The sequence below is a fragment of the Bicyclus anynana genome, chromosome 9, assembly GCF_947172395.1.
Source record: "Bicyclus anynana chromosome 9, ilBicAnyn1.1, whole genome shotgun sequence".
Classification (NCBI taxonomy): Eukaryota; Metazoa; Arthropoda; class Insecta; order Lepidoptera; family Nymphalidae; genus Bicyclus; species Bicyclus anynana.
In genome coordinates, this window is record NC_069091.1 from 14,846,371 (window position 1) to 14,863,020 (window position 16,650).

Genomic DNA, 16,650 nt, shown 5'->3' on the forward strand with positions numbered 1-16,650 from the left:
TTAACTGGTTTCAGGTTCACTGAAATCGATTGTAAGCGGATTAATAATATAACCATATTCTACCCGGACGAAATCGTATTCGCGTCACAATAAGTTAAGTTATAGGACATTTTTAATATTGTAAGTATCTACAACATAGACCTGAAATCGACAAGGTTTCATTTATGGACCTGAACTGGGTCCTAACTGAAAATCAGTGCTGCATACTTTTTTTATTGAAAGTATGCGGTAAAATGCTGAGTTGGGGCCTTTTTCTTGGTTTTGCCACATATTACAAGGCATTCTTTAGTGCTCCACTGTTTGAGTGGACAGTTAAGCCATAATATGTTATAATTTAGATTTATTGTGATATGTGGCATTACTTAAAAATAAATATCTTTTCTTTCTTCTTTCTTTTCTTTCTATGGCGCATATTTTCCGCATCAAACTCTAACCTAACCTAACTTATCCTATCGACTTTACTTAGACCTAACTTATTTACGTTCCACGACCAGAATAGCTACAACTCCTGCAGACTACGTCATGCGCAATGCAGACCTAACAGCTGATTTTATAAACAGAAAAAAAAAACTACCTTATTCGGCGTAGACTCCGGTTGCATGTAGTAGAAAAGCACAAAAATCCACGCAGCACCAAATAGGAACAAAATTTTCACGTTCCTACGCATTTTGGTATCCTTTTTTGTTGAATTTCTGTGACACTTGACACTCGCGCGTAATTTTTGCGGTGATTTTGACACTGGGATCGTTCGCAGCGCGCGACCGCGCGTTTCGCTGCGGCGTACCGACTGGTGACTACAGACTACAGTCTACAGACTACGCTACGGGTAGTGGGTACTGTACTACTGTGGTACTGTTGTCGGTCATGCGCGTAGATACTAAAATAGAACGGCGTGCATTGTAGGGTTACGGCATTGTTTCTAACCCTGATAACGCTTTTTGACAGTGAAAGTGCAGTTTTAACTTTAATTTCAATATCGAAATTAGTTTATTTGAAGTATGCTTAGTTTACAAGCACTTTTCTAACGTCGAGTTGGTTGTTTGTTGAGACTAACACCGGTTGGAAAGGCATGATTTGCTAAGAGCCAGTGGTAAACTCAACAGTTGCTCTTTTATATTCATAATATTTTAATCCAATTAGCCCCAAGCATCTTTGTCAAGCAAGACAAAGCAGCAATTTCACCCCCGTAGCTCCCGTTTGCCGTAAAAATACACGGATAAAACGCCTATGTTACTCACTGATAATGTGACTTTCTATTTATACGAAAAGCCGACGACCGTTGTCGCATGGGTTCGTCGACTTTTCGCGGATGATAGCAAAATAAATAAGATATTATCTATTTAAAATTATCACGGTTTAGTAATTTTGGTGTGAAAGCATAACAAACAGAACATTTGGACTTACAAGTTAAATATTAGGTAGGATCTTAGGCGAGATCCGGTCCGCAAAGTCGGACAGAAAACCTTACTTCGAAACCGGAGCAACCTCCAGGAGAGGTTCTACAATGTTCAAACGCAATCTACAAAGTAAAATTCTATTTAATTTAATACCTACTATTGAATAATACTTGTATTGTATTTTTTAAATTAGGCTCACATTATTAACTGTTTTGAAGCTTAAGATTGTATTTCTGACGGTTCAAAACTCTACAGAAAAGTGTCACCAAGATATATCGCAGTTGCTCTTTTAAAATAATCTCTATGTATAGTAATATTATAAAGAGTTAAAGTTTGTGGTATTGTTTGGGATGTATTTACTGAACCGATTACAACTAGAAAGCAACGTTATTTGTGTGTGTCATAGCTTATTTTATATCCGGGTTTTCATACAAAGGTGGTGAAAATGCGGGGATCGGAGACCAGCGACTTCAGCATTGTCGGAAAAATTCATTCAGCTTTCACATTTCTACGAAACAAAGGAGATTAAAGACTACCATAGAAAGATACGCATCGAATTTCCACCCTAAGTTCAATTTAGACTAACAATTCCTTAGAGATGCAAATTTTTAAGACCCAGGCAGGCTGGGCTTGGAAAATTAAAATATTAATAGTCAACCAGACCTTTTTTAAACCCCGATGCGTTAAAGAATTCCGGAAGGTGTGGGTTCGAATTCGGTCCGGGGCATGCACCTCCAACTTTTCAGTTATGTCCATTATAAGAAATTAAATATCACGTGTCTCAATCGGTGAAGGAACAACATCATGAGGAAACCTGCATACCAGAGAATTTTCTTAATTCTCTGCGCATGTGAAGTCTGCCAATCCGAATTGGGCCAGCGTGGTGGACTATTGGCCTAACGCCTTTCAGTCTGAGAAGAGACTCGAGCTCAGCAGTGAGTCGAATATGGGTTGATAATGATGACTAATCATTAAAACCGACGGTTTCAACCAGAATGCTCTCTGAAGCAAGGGTGTGATAATACAACCAACTCCCTAACTCCGGGACCTCTATTTAAAAGTAATTTCATTATTATAATCCTACTAATATTATAAACGCAAAAGTTTGTATGGATGTTTGGATGTTTGTTACTCTTTTACGCCGCAACTACTGAACCGATTTGGCTGAAATTTGGAATGGAAATAGATTTTACTCTGGATTAACACATAGGCTACTGTATGTTCCAAAAAATCCATGGATCCCGAGGGTTTTGTGAAAAAGTAAATTCCACGCGAACGAAGTCGCGGGCGTCCGCTAGTAATGAATAATTCTATAGAATAACCCGACCCAGCACTTGGTACAAGACTCGTAGCCAATGGCGTGCATAAGGTATTCAACTAGGGTATGCACTATAAGTAAAAATTGGAAAATCCTATTAAGTATTCCAACATAGGTTTGCATCGAGTCCTTAGGAATATTATAGTCGCTTCTGAAAGATTCTTATTAGAATAACTTCTAAGTAGGTACAGTACATGTAATTCTGTGTGAAAAACCGAGTCATAATAATAAAACCGTATAGTGATTATACCATAATGATAACCCGATGACCTTATTCTATCTGTAGCATAGGTATTGTAGATGCCATGTAAAAAGAGAAATGAGCTGCTATGTGACATGAAATCGTTATTAAGGAAAATAGCATGTATTTGTGGTTCTCTACAAAGAGACCCTGGGTTCAATTCCCAGTGCAGGTTCAGTTTAAGATTTTATAATATATTCCAATTTGGCTCAGCAGGCTAATTCACTAATTTTGACGTGATAATTACCATAACAAAATTGAGATTGTATGTAACAAATGTAAATGTCATCCGGTGTTTACTGACAACCCTTTGTAGATATCATACTGTAGGTAAATGACATTTCTCAATTGATTTGATGTTTATTTTAATAGGTTGATAATAAAGACTAAATTAGTGAGGTGCTAACATGCGATCAGTATAGAGAAATGTAGACAAAATTTCGTCCAATAGCGTCAAAGTTATCCCACCTCTTCCGGAGCGGTATTTTCGGTTGCACCGCCGTTGGTTGAATTTTGTCTATTTATCTTTACGACATTATCTCGCTGGTCAGCAAATATAACCTATAGTGAAAGAATTTTTCAAATCGGTTCTGTAGTTTCAGAGCCTTTTCAATGCAAGCAAATAATCAAATCTTTCCTCTATAAAATATTACCTATGCACTCATTTTAATGACGATAGTAGCGCCATCTTACTGAAATTTAAGTTACCACGATGTCACGTACACTACGTCACTCACTCAGAGTCGTTTCTCGTAGTGATTCAACAATATTACTCAAGATGGCGGTGTAATCTAAATACATTACGTTATGCGAGTTCTACACAGTACACTCGCGGTAAAATTAGACTGTTACATTAGAAGCGTTCCTGGGCTTCATCATCATACTCATCATTATCATCATCATCCTATTTTAACTTACTACAGGGCCAGACCTCCAGGCCATATCAGAGAGGAGATATGGAGCTTAGACCCGCCACGACGTTTAGAAAAATTGTTTAATTACCTTTGTTAAATTTTATTTAAAAGTTTTCTATGAACTCCTACTTTTATCAATTGATATCGATATATTTCGGACCCTTATTTCATGTACTACAAGAAAATGAAATTGTAAATAAATTTAATATGAGTCAAATAACTTAGGGATTTTTTTTTCAGAAGAATGAAAAACTAAGTAACTGGTTTCGAACCCAGGACCTCGTATACGAAATCACAAAGCCTAATCAACGTGACTAGCAAATAGCTTTTTAAAGTATTTAGATACCTATAAAATAAAGATAACATAAAATATTCTTGTGTCGCGATTCGTTAGTAATCTATACAAATATTATAAATGCGAAAATTAGTATGTCTGTCTGTTACCTTTTCACGGTTAAACGGGTGAACCGATTATGATGAATTTTGGTATAATGGTAAATGGGACCTTGTAGCAAAACATAGGGTATTTTTGTATCTAAAATAAAAATAGAAGAAGGTGAAATAGGGGTTCAAAGTTTGTATGGAAAATCCTTACTTTTTAGAGTTACAGTTTTAAAAATTTGTGCATAGATCATAAAAAAAATATATTAAATATAATGTGATTGAAGAATTATAAAAATCTACCATTATACTAATATATTTTATCAAAGAAGAAGACTTTAAAAGAGTTTGTGTAATCTTTGGATCTAATGTACCGATTTTGAAAATTATTTTACCAATAGAGAGCTAACCAACCGTCTCTTTTTTAAAAAAAACTTTTTTTTTTGTTTACTTATAGGTTACTAGTAGGTGTCTTCACAAAGCATACTGCATCTCTTGAACAAATTTGTTCAAGAGACCATAACACGACCTCTCATGTGAAACGCCTTTAGTCCATTCATTCAATCCCGAGATATCCCGGACCCGGTCCCTGAGTCAAGTCAAACTCCCCGAGTCCAGATCTACGCGGTTAAAACCGCCGGGCGTCTGCTAGTAGTAACATTTTGTTACTTGTAAAGGTGTCTTCACAAAACACACTGCAGCGCCAGATTTGTTCAGTGAGATCACTATACCACTCATGTGAAGATAGTCCATTCATTCAATTTCGATCCCGAAATATCCCGGACTTGGTCTCGGAGTCAAGATCTACGCGGGTGAAACCGCCGGGCGTCTGTTTTTTTCACTAAAAAATTAATTTAGCTTTGGTTACTTGTAAAGGTGTCTTCACAAAGCAAACTGCATCGCTAGATTTGTTCTGTGAGATCATAGTACGACCTCCAATGTGAAGCGCTTTTACTCCATTCATTCAATCCCGAGATATCCCGGACCCGGTCCCGGAGTCAAAACTCAAACTCCAGAGTACGCGCGCGGTCCGTCGGGAGCGCATGTCCCGCTCTCGGCAGCTCCCCGTAACTTATTACGATAAATCGGAGTTTAAATTTCGAACGTAGTGTTCTCAGTTTTCCATTATGTTCTGATTGGATTGGACTGGAGTACACTGTGTTTGGCGTTTACATTGGAATCGGTAAGATAAGATTTTTAAATAAGGAAGCTTTTTTAAATTGTAGAGATAGTTTTTTTTTATTTAGAACAGTTTATTGAGTGTGCCAGATTCAGGAAAAAATATTTTTATTTAGGATAGTCCATTTATATAAAAAAGTTATGGTGTTCCGTACCAATCAAATACTTCGATTAATATTAGGAGTGGAGAATAAATAAATTAGTCTAAGTTCCATCATTACAATTATAATTTGCATCTTCTTAAGTTATTATATTATTCTAGTTAATATCTAGAAAAATGTGGCAAAAAATAATCAAGGAAGAATGTAAATATATTAGAAGACGCCTGCGAGTAGTAAATCTGTGACAATTTCATTCCAACCCTAGTGGCGTTTAAAGTTTCTAACCTATACCTTCTCTAATACCGGTTCGAACCCAAGAACTCGTCAGGGTAGGAAGTGCATTTTTGTACCTATGAATTGCATGCATGTATATTGATAACTTTGACCCTTTTGTGACAGCTCCAGGGAAGTAATACTACCGTTATATTTTCTGCCGCTAACCAGCACTGCTGTCTTCTATTATTTCATCGACAACCAAGACCTTCAAATCATGTAATTAACCATGAGGCTTCGAGGGTTGAGCAGGCCCTTCGTTGCTCTGTTTTACGAGTGGATTTTCAACTTACCTTTCGTCTGATTGAGTAATATAGTAATAGTCAATAATTTGAAAATAAAAAGTTGAAATCAGATGTTCCTACCAGCACGCTTATTCACTATCTTTGACATGCTAGTTAACATAATATGAAATTGAGATTCTATGTAACCAAATGTTATCCGGTGCCTACTAGTGGATATCATAAAGATGGTAGATGTAATTTTGTCAATTGATTCGATATTTATTTTAATAGGTTGATAATAAAGACGAAATAAGTGAATAAGTTTGCTGACCAACATAGATCTATGATAATAATTGACAACAGTACAATTGACGGACAAATTAAGTCATAAACAAAAATATTTTTACAATCCAAATTAGGTAGTGCGTGTTTTCACAAACATACAAACTAACTCTTTTTTTTATTATATTGGTTAGATAGATGGATTTCTGTTTAATTAATTATAGCAACTGTAAAGATAACGAATTATTATTTTTTTCCATAAACTCGCGTGTATGTCTCTTTGAACATTTTACCCCAATTAATTTATTTTTTAAAGTGGCGCTGAAGTATACTCCGCGCGCCCTTAAAAGTACTAAACGTTGTATTTTTCCTCTGTATTATTAAAAAAAAAACATGCTGGCTGTTTTGAGGCCAATAAGATAAAAAATAAGGCATATTTAGTATGTGTTATTATTAAGTTATTAGAAAAATTAATGAAAAGAATCCATAAGATCGTCAAAATCTGAATTTAAAATCCCAGAATAATCCGATTTGGGAATCGAACCCAGTGCCCAACTGCGTCAGAGAAAATATAAATGTTCACAAATTGACGTCAAAATTGTGACTCAATTTCAATTTGATGGAAAATCAGGTAGTTATTAATTAGTAACGAAATTTTCCAGGGGTTTATTTTATAAATGTAATCACAGGAAAAGCCGTTTTCATAATTTTCCATACGCAATATAAAGGCTGTGTGTTACCGAAGGCATGTATTTAATTTTAATTATTCATGTTGATTAATATAAAATATGGTTATGAATAATCTTGCTTACCGCAACAGCGCAGCGCAGGTTTGGGTTGGATTCCATTTTGTATTATTTTAGCCATTTTTATTACATTCCTAGTTATCCTATACTAATATTATAAACACGAAAGTTTGTATGGATGTTTGTTTGATTAGGCTGAAATTTGAAATGGAAATATAATTTATTCTGTTACTTTTCATCCCGGAAATGTTCATGGTTCCCGAGGGATTTGTGAAAAACTAAATTTCACGCGAACGATGTCGCGAGCGTTCGCTAGTCTATATACCTGTCTTCGCTGATAATTCAGCACCATAATAATGATGATGTAATAAATTTAAAAAATTCAAGTTTTATTAATTAATTAATTTTAGGAACTGCCAAAGAACCTGGCTGCTACGCCACCTCCGAGATACAATTTTTTTTTTAAAGTATTTTTGTCATATTGTTTTTATAATATGACCAATATTCCCATTCCCCTCCAACTAGTCGGGAAAGACTGTGCTAGGAGTGGGTACGACAATAGACCAACGGGGCGGGGACCGAACCACCACCCCTCGGTGATAAGTCCAACCGCTCTTACCTTTGAGCTATTGAGGCTAATTACTTCTGCACCATGCAGATACCTTCAAAATAACCCGATAAATGCATTTCAATATTGTTTCAGACAATTAAACAATATTGTTTGTTTTTTATTTATTAAAAAAAAATAGTTATATTTACTTATTTAAATAAAATACATTAATCGTATCCTCCATATCCTCGAACTATGTGTTCCGACCATTGCCACTTCAGTTTCGCGGCTATATCGGCAATTTTGATTCTTCTGCGATCAAGCCTTAGATCCGTAGATCACTAGCAACCCGCACTGTAACAAAACTTAGGTACGTCTTCACTAAAAAAAATTGTAGCATGCTAAAAACGTGCTATTAAGTATGCTCCATATGAGCATGCTTATCATCAGTTTACATTAGCTAGCAATAAGCATGCTATTTATAAGTATTCTCCTGAATAAGCATGCTCAAAGCAAATATTCCAATTACACATGCTATTTTTGTATCTATCGCTCTCTGTCTATAGTATCGTGTTAGACAGGGAGAGATGAAGGTGAAGAAGATACAGAATAGCAATGCTGATCGACTAGCATACTCAATAAGCTAAGCACGCCCCCTTCCACCCGCGCAGCAAGTAGCATGCTAATAAATCGCACGACTGTTGATTCTTGAGTAAGCTCTAAATAAGCATGCTTATTATTAGCAATGTTGCGATACACATGCTAATAAGTAGCGACTGCTCAATAGTAGCATGCTTTCGTACTTGAAATGAGCATGTGTAACAGTAGCTTTACGGTTTGGTGGGGCTAAAACGGGAAAATTAATAAAATAATCATCATCTTTAACAATCCATCTTCGGTTCACTGTGGAGCACAAGTCTCCTCTCGGAATGAGAGGGTTAGGCTAATAGTCCTCCACGTTGGCCCAATGCGGATTGGCAGACTTCACACACGTAGAGATTTAAGAAAATTCTCAGGTATTATGCAAGTTTCCTAACGATATTTTTCCTTTACCGTTTGAGACACGTGATATTTAGTTTCTTAAACTTCACATAATTGTTGGGGGTGCATGACCAGATTCGAACCTACGCCCTCCGAAGCCACATCCACTGCGCTATAACGTCTCTCCAGTGACGTCACTTGAGACACGTGATAGCCCAATGATGTAATAACAAATAAGTATTCAAAGATTAGCCCGCCAACCCACATTAGAGCAGCGTGGCGGGTCCAAGCTTAACATCTCTATCCTATAAGGAGGGAGGCCAGGTCTGAAATAGACTGATAATAATGTTGATAATTACTCAATAGATTAATAATTGTTATAGGTAAAACATGATTTATTATAGACTTTTGTTTAACTTGTCTGATACTAGGTAGTAGGTATTTATAATGCCACCCTCACCCCTAAGCCGTCACGTGCATTCTCCCTCACAAAAATAAAACAACCCTTGAATTGTGCAGTACCAGCACATTCTTTGAGTACTCCTCTAAATATTCAATAGAAGGTCAATTTTTAAATAAACAATGATAACTACTAGTAAATTAAAATAGGGAACAATTATTTCTCACATTGCGTTTCTACGTACGAAATGATGGGTTCTTTATCACTATTTCAGCATCTCCCCCATATTTGCGAAGTATTAAACACACATTTATGAGCCGTGATAGCCCAGTGGATATGACCTCTGCCTCTGATTCCGGAGGGTGTGGGTTCGAATCCGGTCGGGGCATGCACCTCCAACTTTTCAGTTGTGTGCATTTTAAAAAATTAAATATCACGTGTCTCAATCGGTGAAGGAAAACATCGTGAGGAAACCTGCATACCAGAGAATTATCTTAATTCTCTGCGTGTGTGAAGTCTGCCAATCCGCATTGGGCCAGCGTGGTGGACTATTGGCCTAACCCCTCTCATTCTGAGAGGAGACTCGAGCTCAGCAGTGAGCCGAATATGGGTTGATGACGTAAACACACATTTAATCAAGTTATAAATTAGTATCTCCTTCAAGTTTGCGAAGTATTAAACACTTTAATCAAGTTGCAAGAACCAGCTCATGACTAAGGGCCCCGTATGGGTTCGAAACTAGTTCATAATAAAATAAATAAAAAATATATGATCATATTAATAACTTTAAAAGATTTATATTCTTAAATGTATATCAATAGCTGGTGGGAATGCCTAAAATGTTCAGTTTCAGGATTTTTCCTTTATGACAGTCTCATATATCCCATAGAACCTCAGTTGCAAGTTCTACATAATGATGATTTAGGAGGAGACCTCATATCAAAGTTTCCTATCAAATGACACCCCACATGGCAGTTTTGGGGAAGTTTTCTCGCTATTCCAAAATCTTTTGTGATTTATAGACTTAAGTAAAGTATCCTAATGTTTATATGATAGTACCTACTCGACATCCTAGGCGTAGTGACCCTGATTGTCTACAAGTATATGTACGTAGTATACGTACGTAGAGCCGTGATAGCCCAGTGGATATGACCTCTGCCTCCGATTCCGGAGGGTGTGGGTTCGAATCCGGTCCGGGGCATGCACCTCCCACTTTTCAGTTGTGTGCATTTTAAGAAATTAAATATCACGTTTCTCAATCGGTGAAGGAAAACATCGTGAGGAAACCTGCATACCAGAGAATTATCTTAATTCTCTGCGTGTGTGAAGTCTGCCAATCCGCATTGGGCCAGCGTGGTGGACTATTGGCCTAACCCCTCTCATTCTGAGAGGAGACTCGAGCTCAGCAGTGAGCCGGATATGGGTTGATGACGATATGTACGTACTCAAACGTACATATTCGTACTTAAACGTACGTATTTATACAAAATAATATGTACTTTAGAATATTAATCTTATTTACTAGCTGACGCCGTGCGGTTTCTCCCGCGTGGTTCTCGTTTCCGTAGGAATACGGGGATAATATATAGCCTATAGTCTTCCTCGATAAATGGGCTATCTAACACTGAAATTGTGTTACATAGCCAACGCATTTTCCAAATCGGACCAGTAAGTAGTTCCTGAGATTAGCGCGTTCAATCAAACAAAGAAACAAACTCTTCAGCTTTATAATATTGGTATAGATTAATCTGCTGCAAATCCTACTTCCTACTAATACTATAACCGCGAAAGTTTGTATGGATGTAACTCTTTAACGCCGCTACTACTGAAGCGATTTGGCTGTAATTTGGAATGTCCATGGTTCCCGTGGGAAGTCGCGGGCGTCCGTTAGTTTTGTTATATATATAGAATTTTTTACAAATTTAGAAAAAAATATGTGTAAACGTTCGTCACCACAAATTGGTAGGCAGACGCGGGTCGCATTGTGTCAATTAGTGTCGTAATTAATATTGCGTGACACTCACAATCACCGCGGCTTCATTATTTGAAGCGCCCACCGTGCGGGCGCGCTGTGGCAAATATGGCACACATTTTATTACAGTTTAATTTAATTAATATTTACAAAACTGTTTAAAACGGTTTAAAGAGCCGTCCGTGCGGGCGCGAGCTGTGACAAATATGGAACACATTTTATTAGAGTTTAATTATTTTTTACAAAAAATATCTAAAACGGCTCAATATTTGAAGCGACTACCATGCGGTCGGTGTGGCAAATGTGGCACATTTTGTTATACTTATGTTTAGTTTTAAAAAAAATATTGGTAGTTATACCTCTTAAAGTTGTCGTAATTAATATTACTCGGCAGCAAGAAGGGTTATGTTTCGTATCTTGTATGTATGTATGTAACTATGTAATAACCCAAACCGCTGAACAGATTTATTATCATTGATCGCTTCAAGTTTTCAAAAGAGCCAGTGTGTTGGTCTAAACACCAAATTCCCGTTGTGATAGTAAAGAGGTTTCATTGTAGTGAGTCATAAAAAAGATTAATGATGGTCGTGATCAAAAATCCTTAAACAGTAGTAGAATGCCTACCACGGGTAGACCTCCTTCATTTATTAGAAGCATGAAATTTATCAGCCCTTGTTCATAGATCTTCTACTTATAGATTATTTTAAGGCAGAAGACAATTATGGGCTTTGCGAGGTATACCTAAGGCTTTAAAGGTTCAAGGACAGTGTGCTTATATTTTATGTTTATAGAAAATTATGTTCGCAGTTCCAGTCATTTTGCACACGACAACTTTTCGAAAAACAATCAAGTTTCGTTACCGTACTTGCTTATGGTAAAAGCATGGGCTGGCCAACATTTATCTTTATAAAGTAAGGGAGATCTGCAGGCTAATTCACTATCTTTGACGTATGCTAGTTGACATATACGAAATTGAGATTTTATATAACAAATATCATCCGGTGCCTACTGGTGGATATCATACAGTAGGTAGATGACATTTCACAATTGATTTATTTATTTTAATAGCCTATTCACTAATTTGGTCTTTACTAAATTTAACAGCAAATCAACTGAGAAATGTTATCTAGCTACTGTATGATATTATCCACGAAGGGTTGTCAATAGTCATCGGATGACATTTGTTACATAAAACCTTAATTTCGTATATATCAACAAGCACACGTCAAAGATAGTGAATTAGGCTAGTCCATAGACGCATTGATAGAAAACAAAAATAGGTCTCTGTGCCGATTATGTCACTTTATTTTGACATATCACTTCAGTGTGGCCCTCTACAAGGAAACAGTTTAAGTGTGTCTAGATGTCACTTTACATCAAAACTTTAGATTAGGAATGTCACTTCGATCACTTTGGACTATTTTATGTGCCCACCATAGTAGATGAAATAATTTAATATGTGCATTTAATATTCCTGTGCGTATATGCTATGAGAGCCGTGATAACCTAGTGGATATGATCTCTGCCAATTCGGATGGTATAGGTTCCAATCCGATCCGGGTCATGCATCTCCACCTTTTCAGTTATGTGCATTAAAAAAGTTAAATACCAAGTGTCTCAAATGGTGAACGAAAAACATCGGAACCTGCATACCTGAGAATTTTCTTAATTCTCTACGTGTGTGAAGCTTGGCAATCCGCATTAGGCTAGCGTGGTGGACTCTTCATCCATTCAGCCTTCCCATTCTGAGAGGATATGCTCAACGCTCATAAAGTTTTAGGATTCTCAGACGATTCTTTCCCGTGGTTCTTGCAGAAACGGCTTTAATTAATACGCCACTGGCTTGGCACCGCCTTCAAAGTGATCAGAAATAATATCGTAGGTATGTGCTACTTGCATTATTTTTGTGATTTTGAAGTAGGTTGATTTTTTTTCTAAAAAAGATTTTATTAGGCTAACTGTTTGGTTGTGTGCATTTTAAGATATCATATCATGGTGAAGGAAAAACATCGCGTATATGACATATTATTTTTAAATTGTTTAGTTTTTTGTTTTTTGTAATTCAATCTACTTAGATTGAATTAGGTAGTAGTAGTAGGTCTAAAACTAATTTTTTTTTCTGTTTTTAGTGTGTCCTGGCATAGTGAACGAAAGCGCAATTTCGGGCAATTCCGTTATTTTCATTTTAATACAAAATTACTGAACCGATTTTCATAAAAATTAAATGGGACCAATCTGGAAGTATACTCTTTCAAACGAAAAAAGAACTTTGCAGAACTTATGACTTAACAAAAAGAAACATACGCGTCGAATTGAACCTTCTCCTTTTTTTGAGTCGGTTAAAAATTGGCTAACTACAAGTAAATTGCGTCAAAAAAAAGCAATTTCATGGCACCAAGCAATATATCCATGTCTGTACAGCAGTAAAGCACAGTTCCTTGTGTTTAGCGGCTGTTAACTTTATTGGTGCGGAAGCGAAGTTATTTTTACAAATGGCAACACATTACTTTGACGAATGGTGAACACCGATTCGCATGTCCTAGCCTTTAATGATACGCTTTTACACTGTTTTAGGATAATAACTTTCGTTTGAAAATCAAATTTTACTAATTTCGTAAATGCGAAAATTTTGGATGGATGGATACTTAACCAAGCCACCTTATTTCGATAATTATTGATATGATGTCATAAGGTAAAGAGTTTTATTATTTTAGCTTACTAGTGGATGCCCGCGACTTCGTCCGCATGGAATTTAGTTTTTCACAAATCCTTTGGGAACCTTGGATTTTTCCGGGATAAAAAGTAGCCTATGTGTTAATCCAGGCTATAATATATCTTAATACAAAATTCCAGCTAATTCGGTTCAGTAGTCGAGGCGTGAGTTACAAACAATCATATCATTAAAATCATCAGTTTTCGCAAATCTTGGGAAACCATGGATTTTTTTGGGATAAAATGTAGCTTATGTGTTAATCCAGAGTAAAATCCATTTCCATTCCAAATTTTAGCCAAGTCGCTTCAGTAGTAGCGGCGTTAAAGAGTAACAAACATTATTTATGTTATAGTAGTGTGTATTGTGGTCGAAATTCAACCGTCATCTATACTAGTATAATCAGCCAGGCTTCTCTTTGTAGACCTACCACGCTGTGCCTATATGGGATGGCGAGCTTAGGATTATACATGTCGGTCCCAGTGGAGTGCACTTCATACATGCATTAAAGTACTGCATACCCTAACAAATATTTTGGTTAAATTGTCTAACTAGTGCATACCCTGATCTACAACTTTATGCACGCCCCTGGTCGGTCCCGGTCATTATCCTAAATATCTGAATGTTAAATAATTTCACATTAACACTCTGAGCCCACCAACCCGGATTGAAGCAGCGTAGTAAGTCTAAGCTCTAGGTATATCCCCTCTTCTACAAAAAGGGAGGCAGGCCATGTAGTTAACCGTTAATTAACATCCTACTAATCCTACTAATATTATCAACGCGAAAGTTTATATGGATAATGGTTTATATGGTTTAAATAAGTTGTAAAAATAACTACAAATTAATGTTTGTTTACGTACAAACGTCTCTTATATGTCTTACTATGCATTTTCTTCCAAGATGTGGTCTACACGGCCAATTAACTCGCGCAAGTGGCACGCGCAAGTGGCAAGCGCGAGTGGCACGAGCAAGTGGCATGAGCAAGTGGCGTCTCGCGGGTAGTCTGCCGCGACGCAAGTGACCCTTCACAGACGTCACGCCCCGACCGTGACAAATGGGAGTAGGGATGACCAGCGTAAAGTTAATATTATTACCGTAGTTCATGCAATATCCATACTAATCCTACAACTATTCATCATCATCATCATCATATCAGCCGATGGACGTCCACTGCAGGACATAGGCCTTTTGTAGGGACTTCCAAACATCACGATACTGAGCCACCTGCATCCAGCGAATCCCTGCGACTCGCTTGAGTCCGAAATTCCTCAGTGCCTGAAGACAAAAGTCTTCGAACAGTGCGTGTTGCCAGTGATGACCTATGGTTCCTACAACTATTATAAACGCGAAAATTTGTATGGATGTATGTTACTCTTTAACGTCACCTTAATGGCTCCACGGAAGATCAGAGCGGTGTCCTCACGGACACTGCAATATGCTGAGTGGAGACTCTTTTAGGATCACATCATGCAAGTTGCAATGTATTTAATTTATTGTTTTTTTTTCTCTCTTTTCTTTTATGATGTGTATTCTGAATAAACTTTTCTTTCTTTCTTTCTTCCTTTCTAACACGAGCCGCACTAATTTTTCTGTACTTCCCTCTGGTGCGAGGTTTTTTTGACCTCATACTAGAACTTTGTGGTGTGGTACGAGGTCCATCAACCTCGTAACCCTTGAAGATGAGGTCAATTGACCTCGTACCGCAGCGAACGCGTTAACGCCGCTACTACTGAAGCGTTTTGGTTGAAATTTGGAATGGAAATAGATTTTACTTTGGATTACCACATAGGCTTTTCATCCCGGAAATCCATTGTTCCCGCGGGATTTGTGAAAAACTGAATTCCACGAGAACGAATTCGCGGTTGTCCGCTAGTAATGCTATAATCTTAGATTAATAAACATACACTGTATTCTGAGGCTATAATGTGTATAATTTTCTATGCCTCTTTCAATATTTTACTTTTTATCCTAACTATTTTAAAAAACTATTTTAAAAAAATATAAAAAAATGATGTGTGTGGTACCAAAATGGTCTCCACTCAGCATGTGCTACGCTAGTGATGGATGCACCAGCGCAGCGCTGGTCTTCCGTGGAGCCATGTGGTGACGCGGGCGGAAACAACAAGAAGAAGTGTTACTAATTAATAATTGATAATAAGAACATAATAAATAATCATATAAATATATATACCTTTATAATTATATTTTGATTTTATTAATTATAAATTAACAGTTTCATACAAACTTTCATCCCCTATTTTATCTCTTTAGGGGTAGAATTGATTAAAATCCTTTCTTAGCGGATGCCTACGTTATTACATCTCTTGCCATGCCAAATTTCAGCCCGATCCGTCAAGTGGTTTGGGCTGTGCGTTAATAAATCACTATGTCAGTGAGTCACCTTTGAGTTTTATATATTTAGATTGTATCAGAATATTTAACATAGAAATTAGCAATTAATTAGAGTATGGATCGGTTATTAAGTCTATGCTGTTTTGCTGTTTTGGTTATTAAGTCTATACTGTATTGCTGGTTTGGGCGTACTCTTCTATAATAAGATCCGCAAGACTGTGATGGACCTGCCAATGCATAGCTTTAAGCAATGTGTTAAAAACATTTACTTAGTCGAGGTTACTACAACATTGATGAGTTCTTTAATGATAAAGATGCTTGGAGGCCGTTGGATCAGCTTCCACCTTCACACGGGAAGTAAAACTATAAGAAATTGTAATTGTTATCAATTGTAAATTATAATACTGTATGACTTTTTCATTTCAAAAGAGCAACTGTTGAGTTTCTTGCCGGTATCTTCTCAGCAGAACCTGCCTTCCGAACCGGTGGTAGAATCTTTACAAATAGTCAACTGACGTGTCAAAAGTGCTTGTATACTGAGCCTACTTGAAATAAATGATTTTTGATTTTGATTTTGATTTTTTGCTGTTTTTTTCAAATTTGCTTTTTGTCAACCCTACTGACCA

At 36.8% G+C, this 16,650-nt stretch overlaps 2 protein-coding genes across 2 annotated transcripts in view; one reads left to right on the forward strand and one right to left on the reverse strand.

Annotated features, from left to right (window-relative positions):
* The window catches only part of LOC112048705 (polypeptide N-acetylgalactosaminyltransferase 2), a 97,632-nt gene extending 96,802 nt beyond the window's left edge, over nucleotides 1–830 (reverse strand). The window contains exon 1 of the mRNA XM_024086354.2: nucleotides 575–830. Coding sequence (XP_023942122.1) covers nucleotides 575–667 — 93 coding nt within the window. The 5' untranslated portion in view covers nucleotides 668–830. The remainder of the gene's footprint in view (nucleotides 1–574) is intronic.
* Nucleotides 831–5,289: 4,459 nt separating this feature from the next.
* The window catches only part of LOC112049579 (kinesin-like protein CG14535), a 413,102-nt gene continuing 401,741 nt past the window's right edge, over nucleotides 5,290–16,650 (forward strand). Inside the window, exon 1 of the mRNA XM_052883591.1 lies at nucleotides 5,290–5,434. The gene's annotated coding sequence lies outside the window, so the exon portion shown is untranslated. The remainder of the gene's footprint in view (nucleotides 5,435–16,650) is intronic.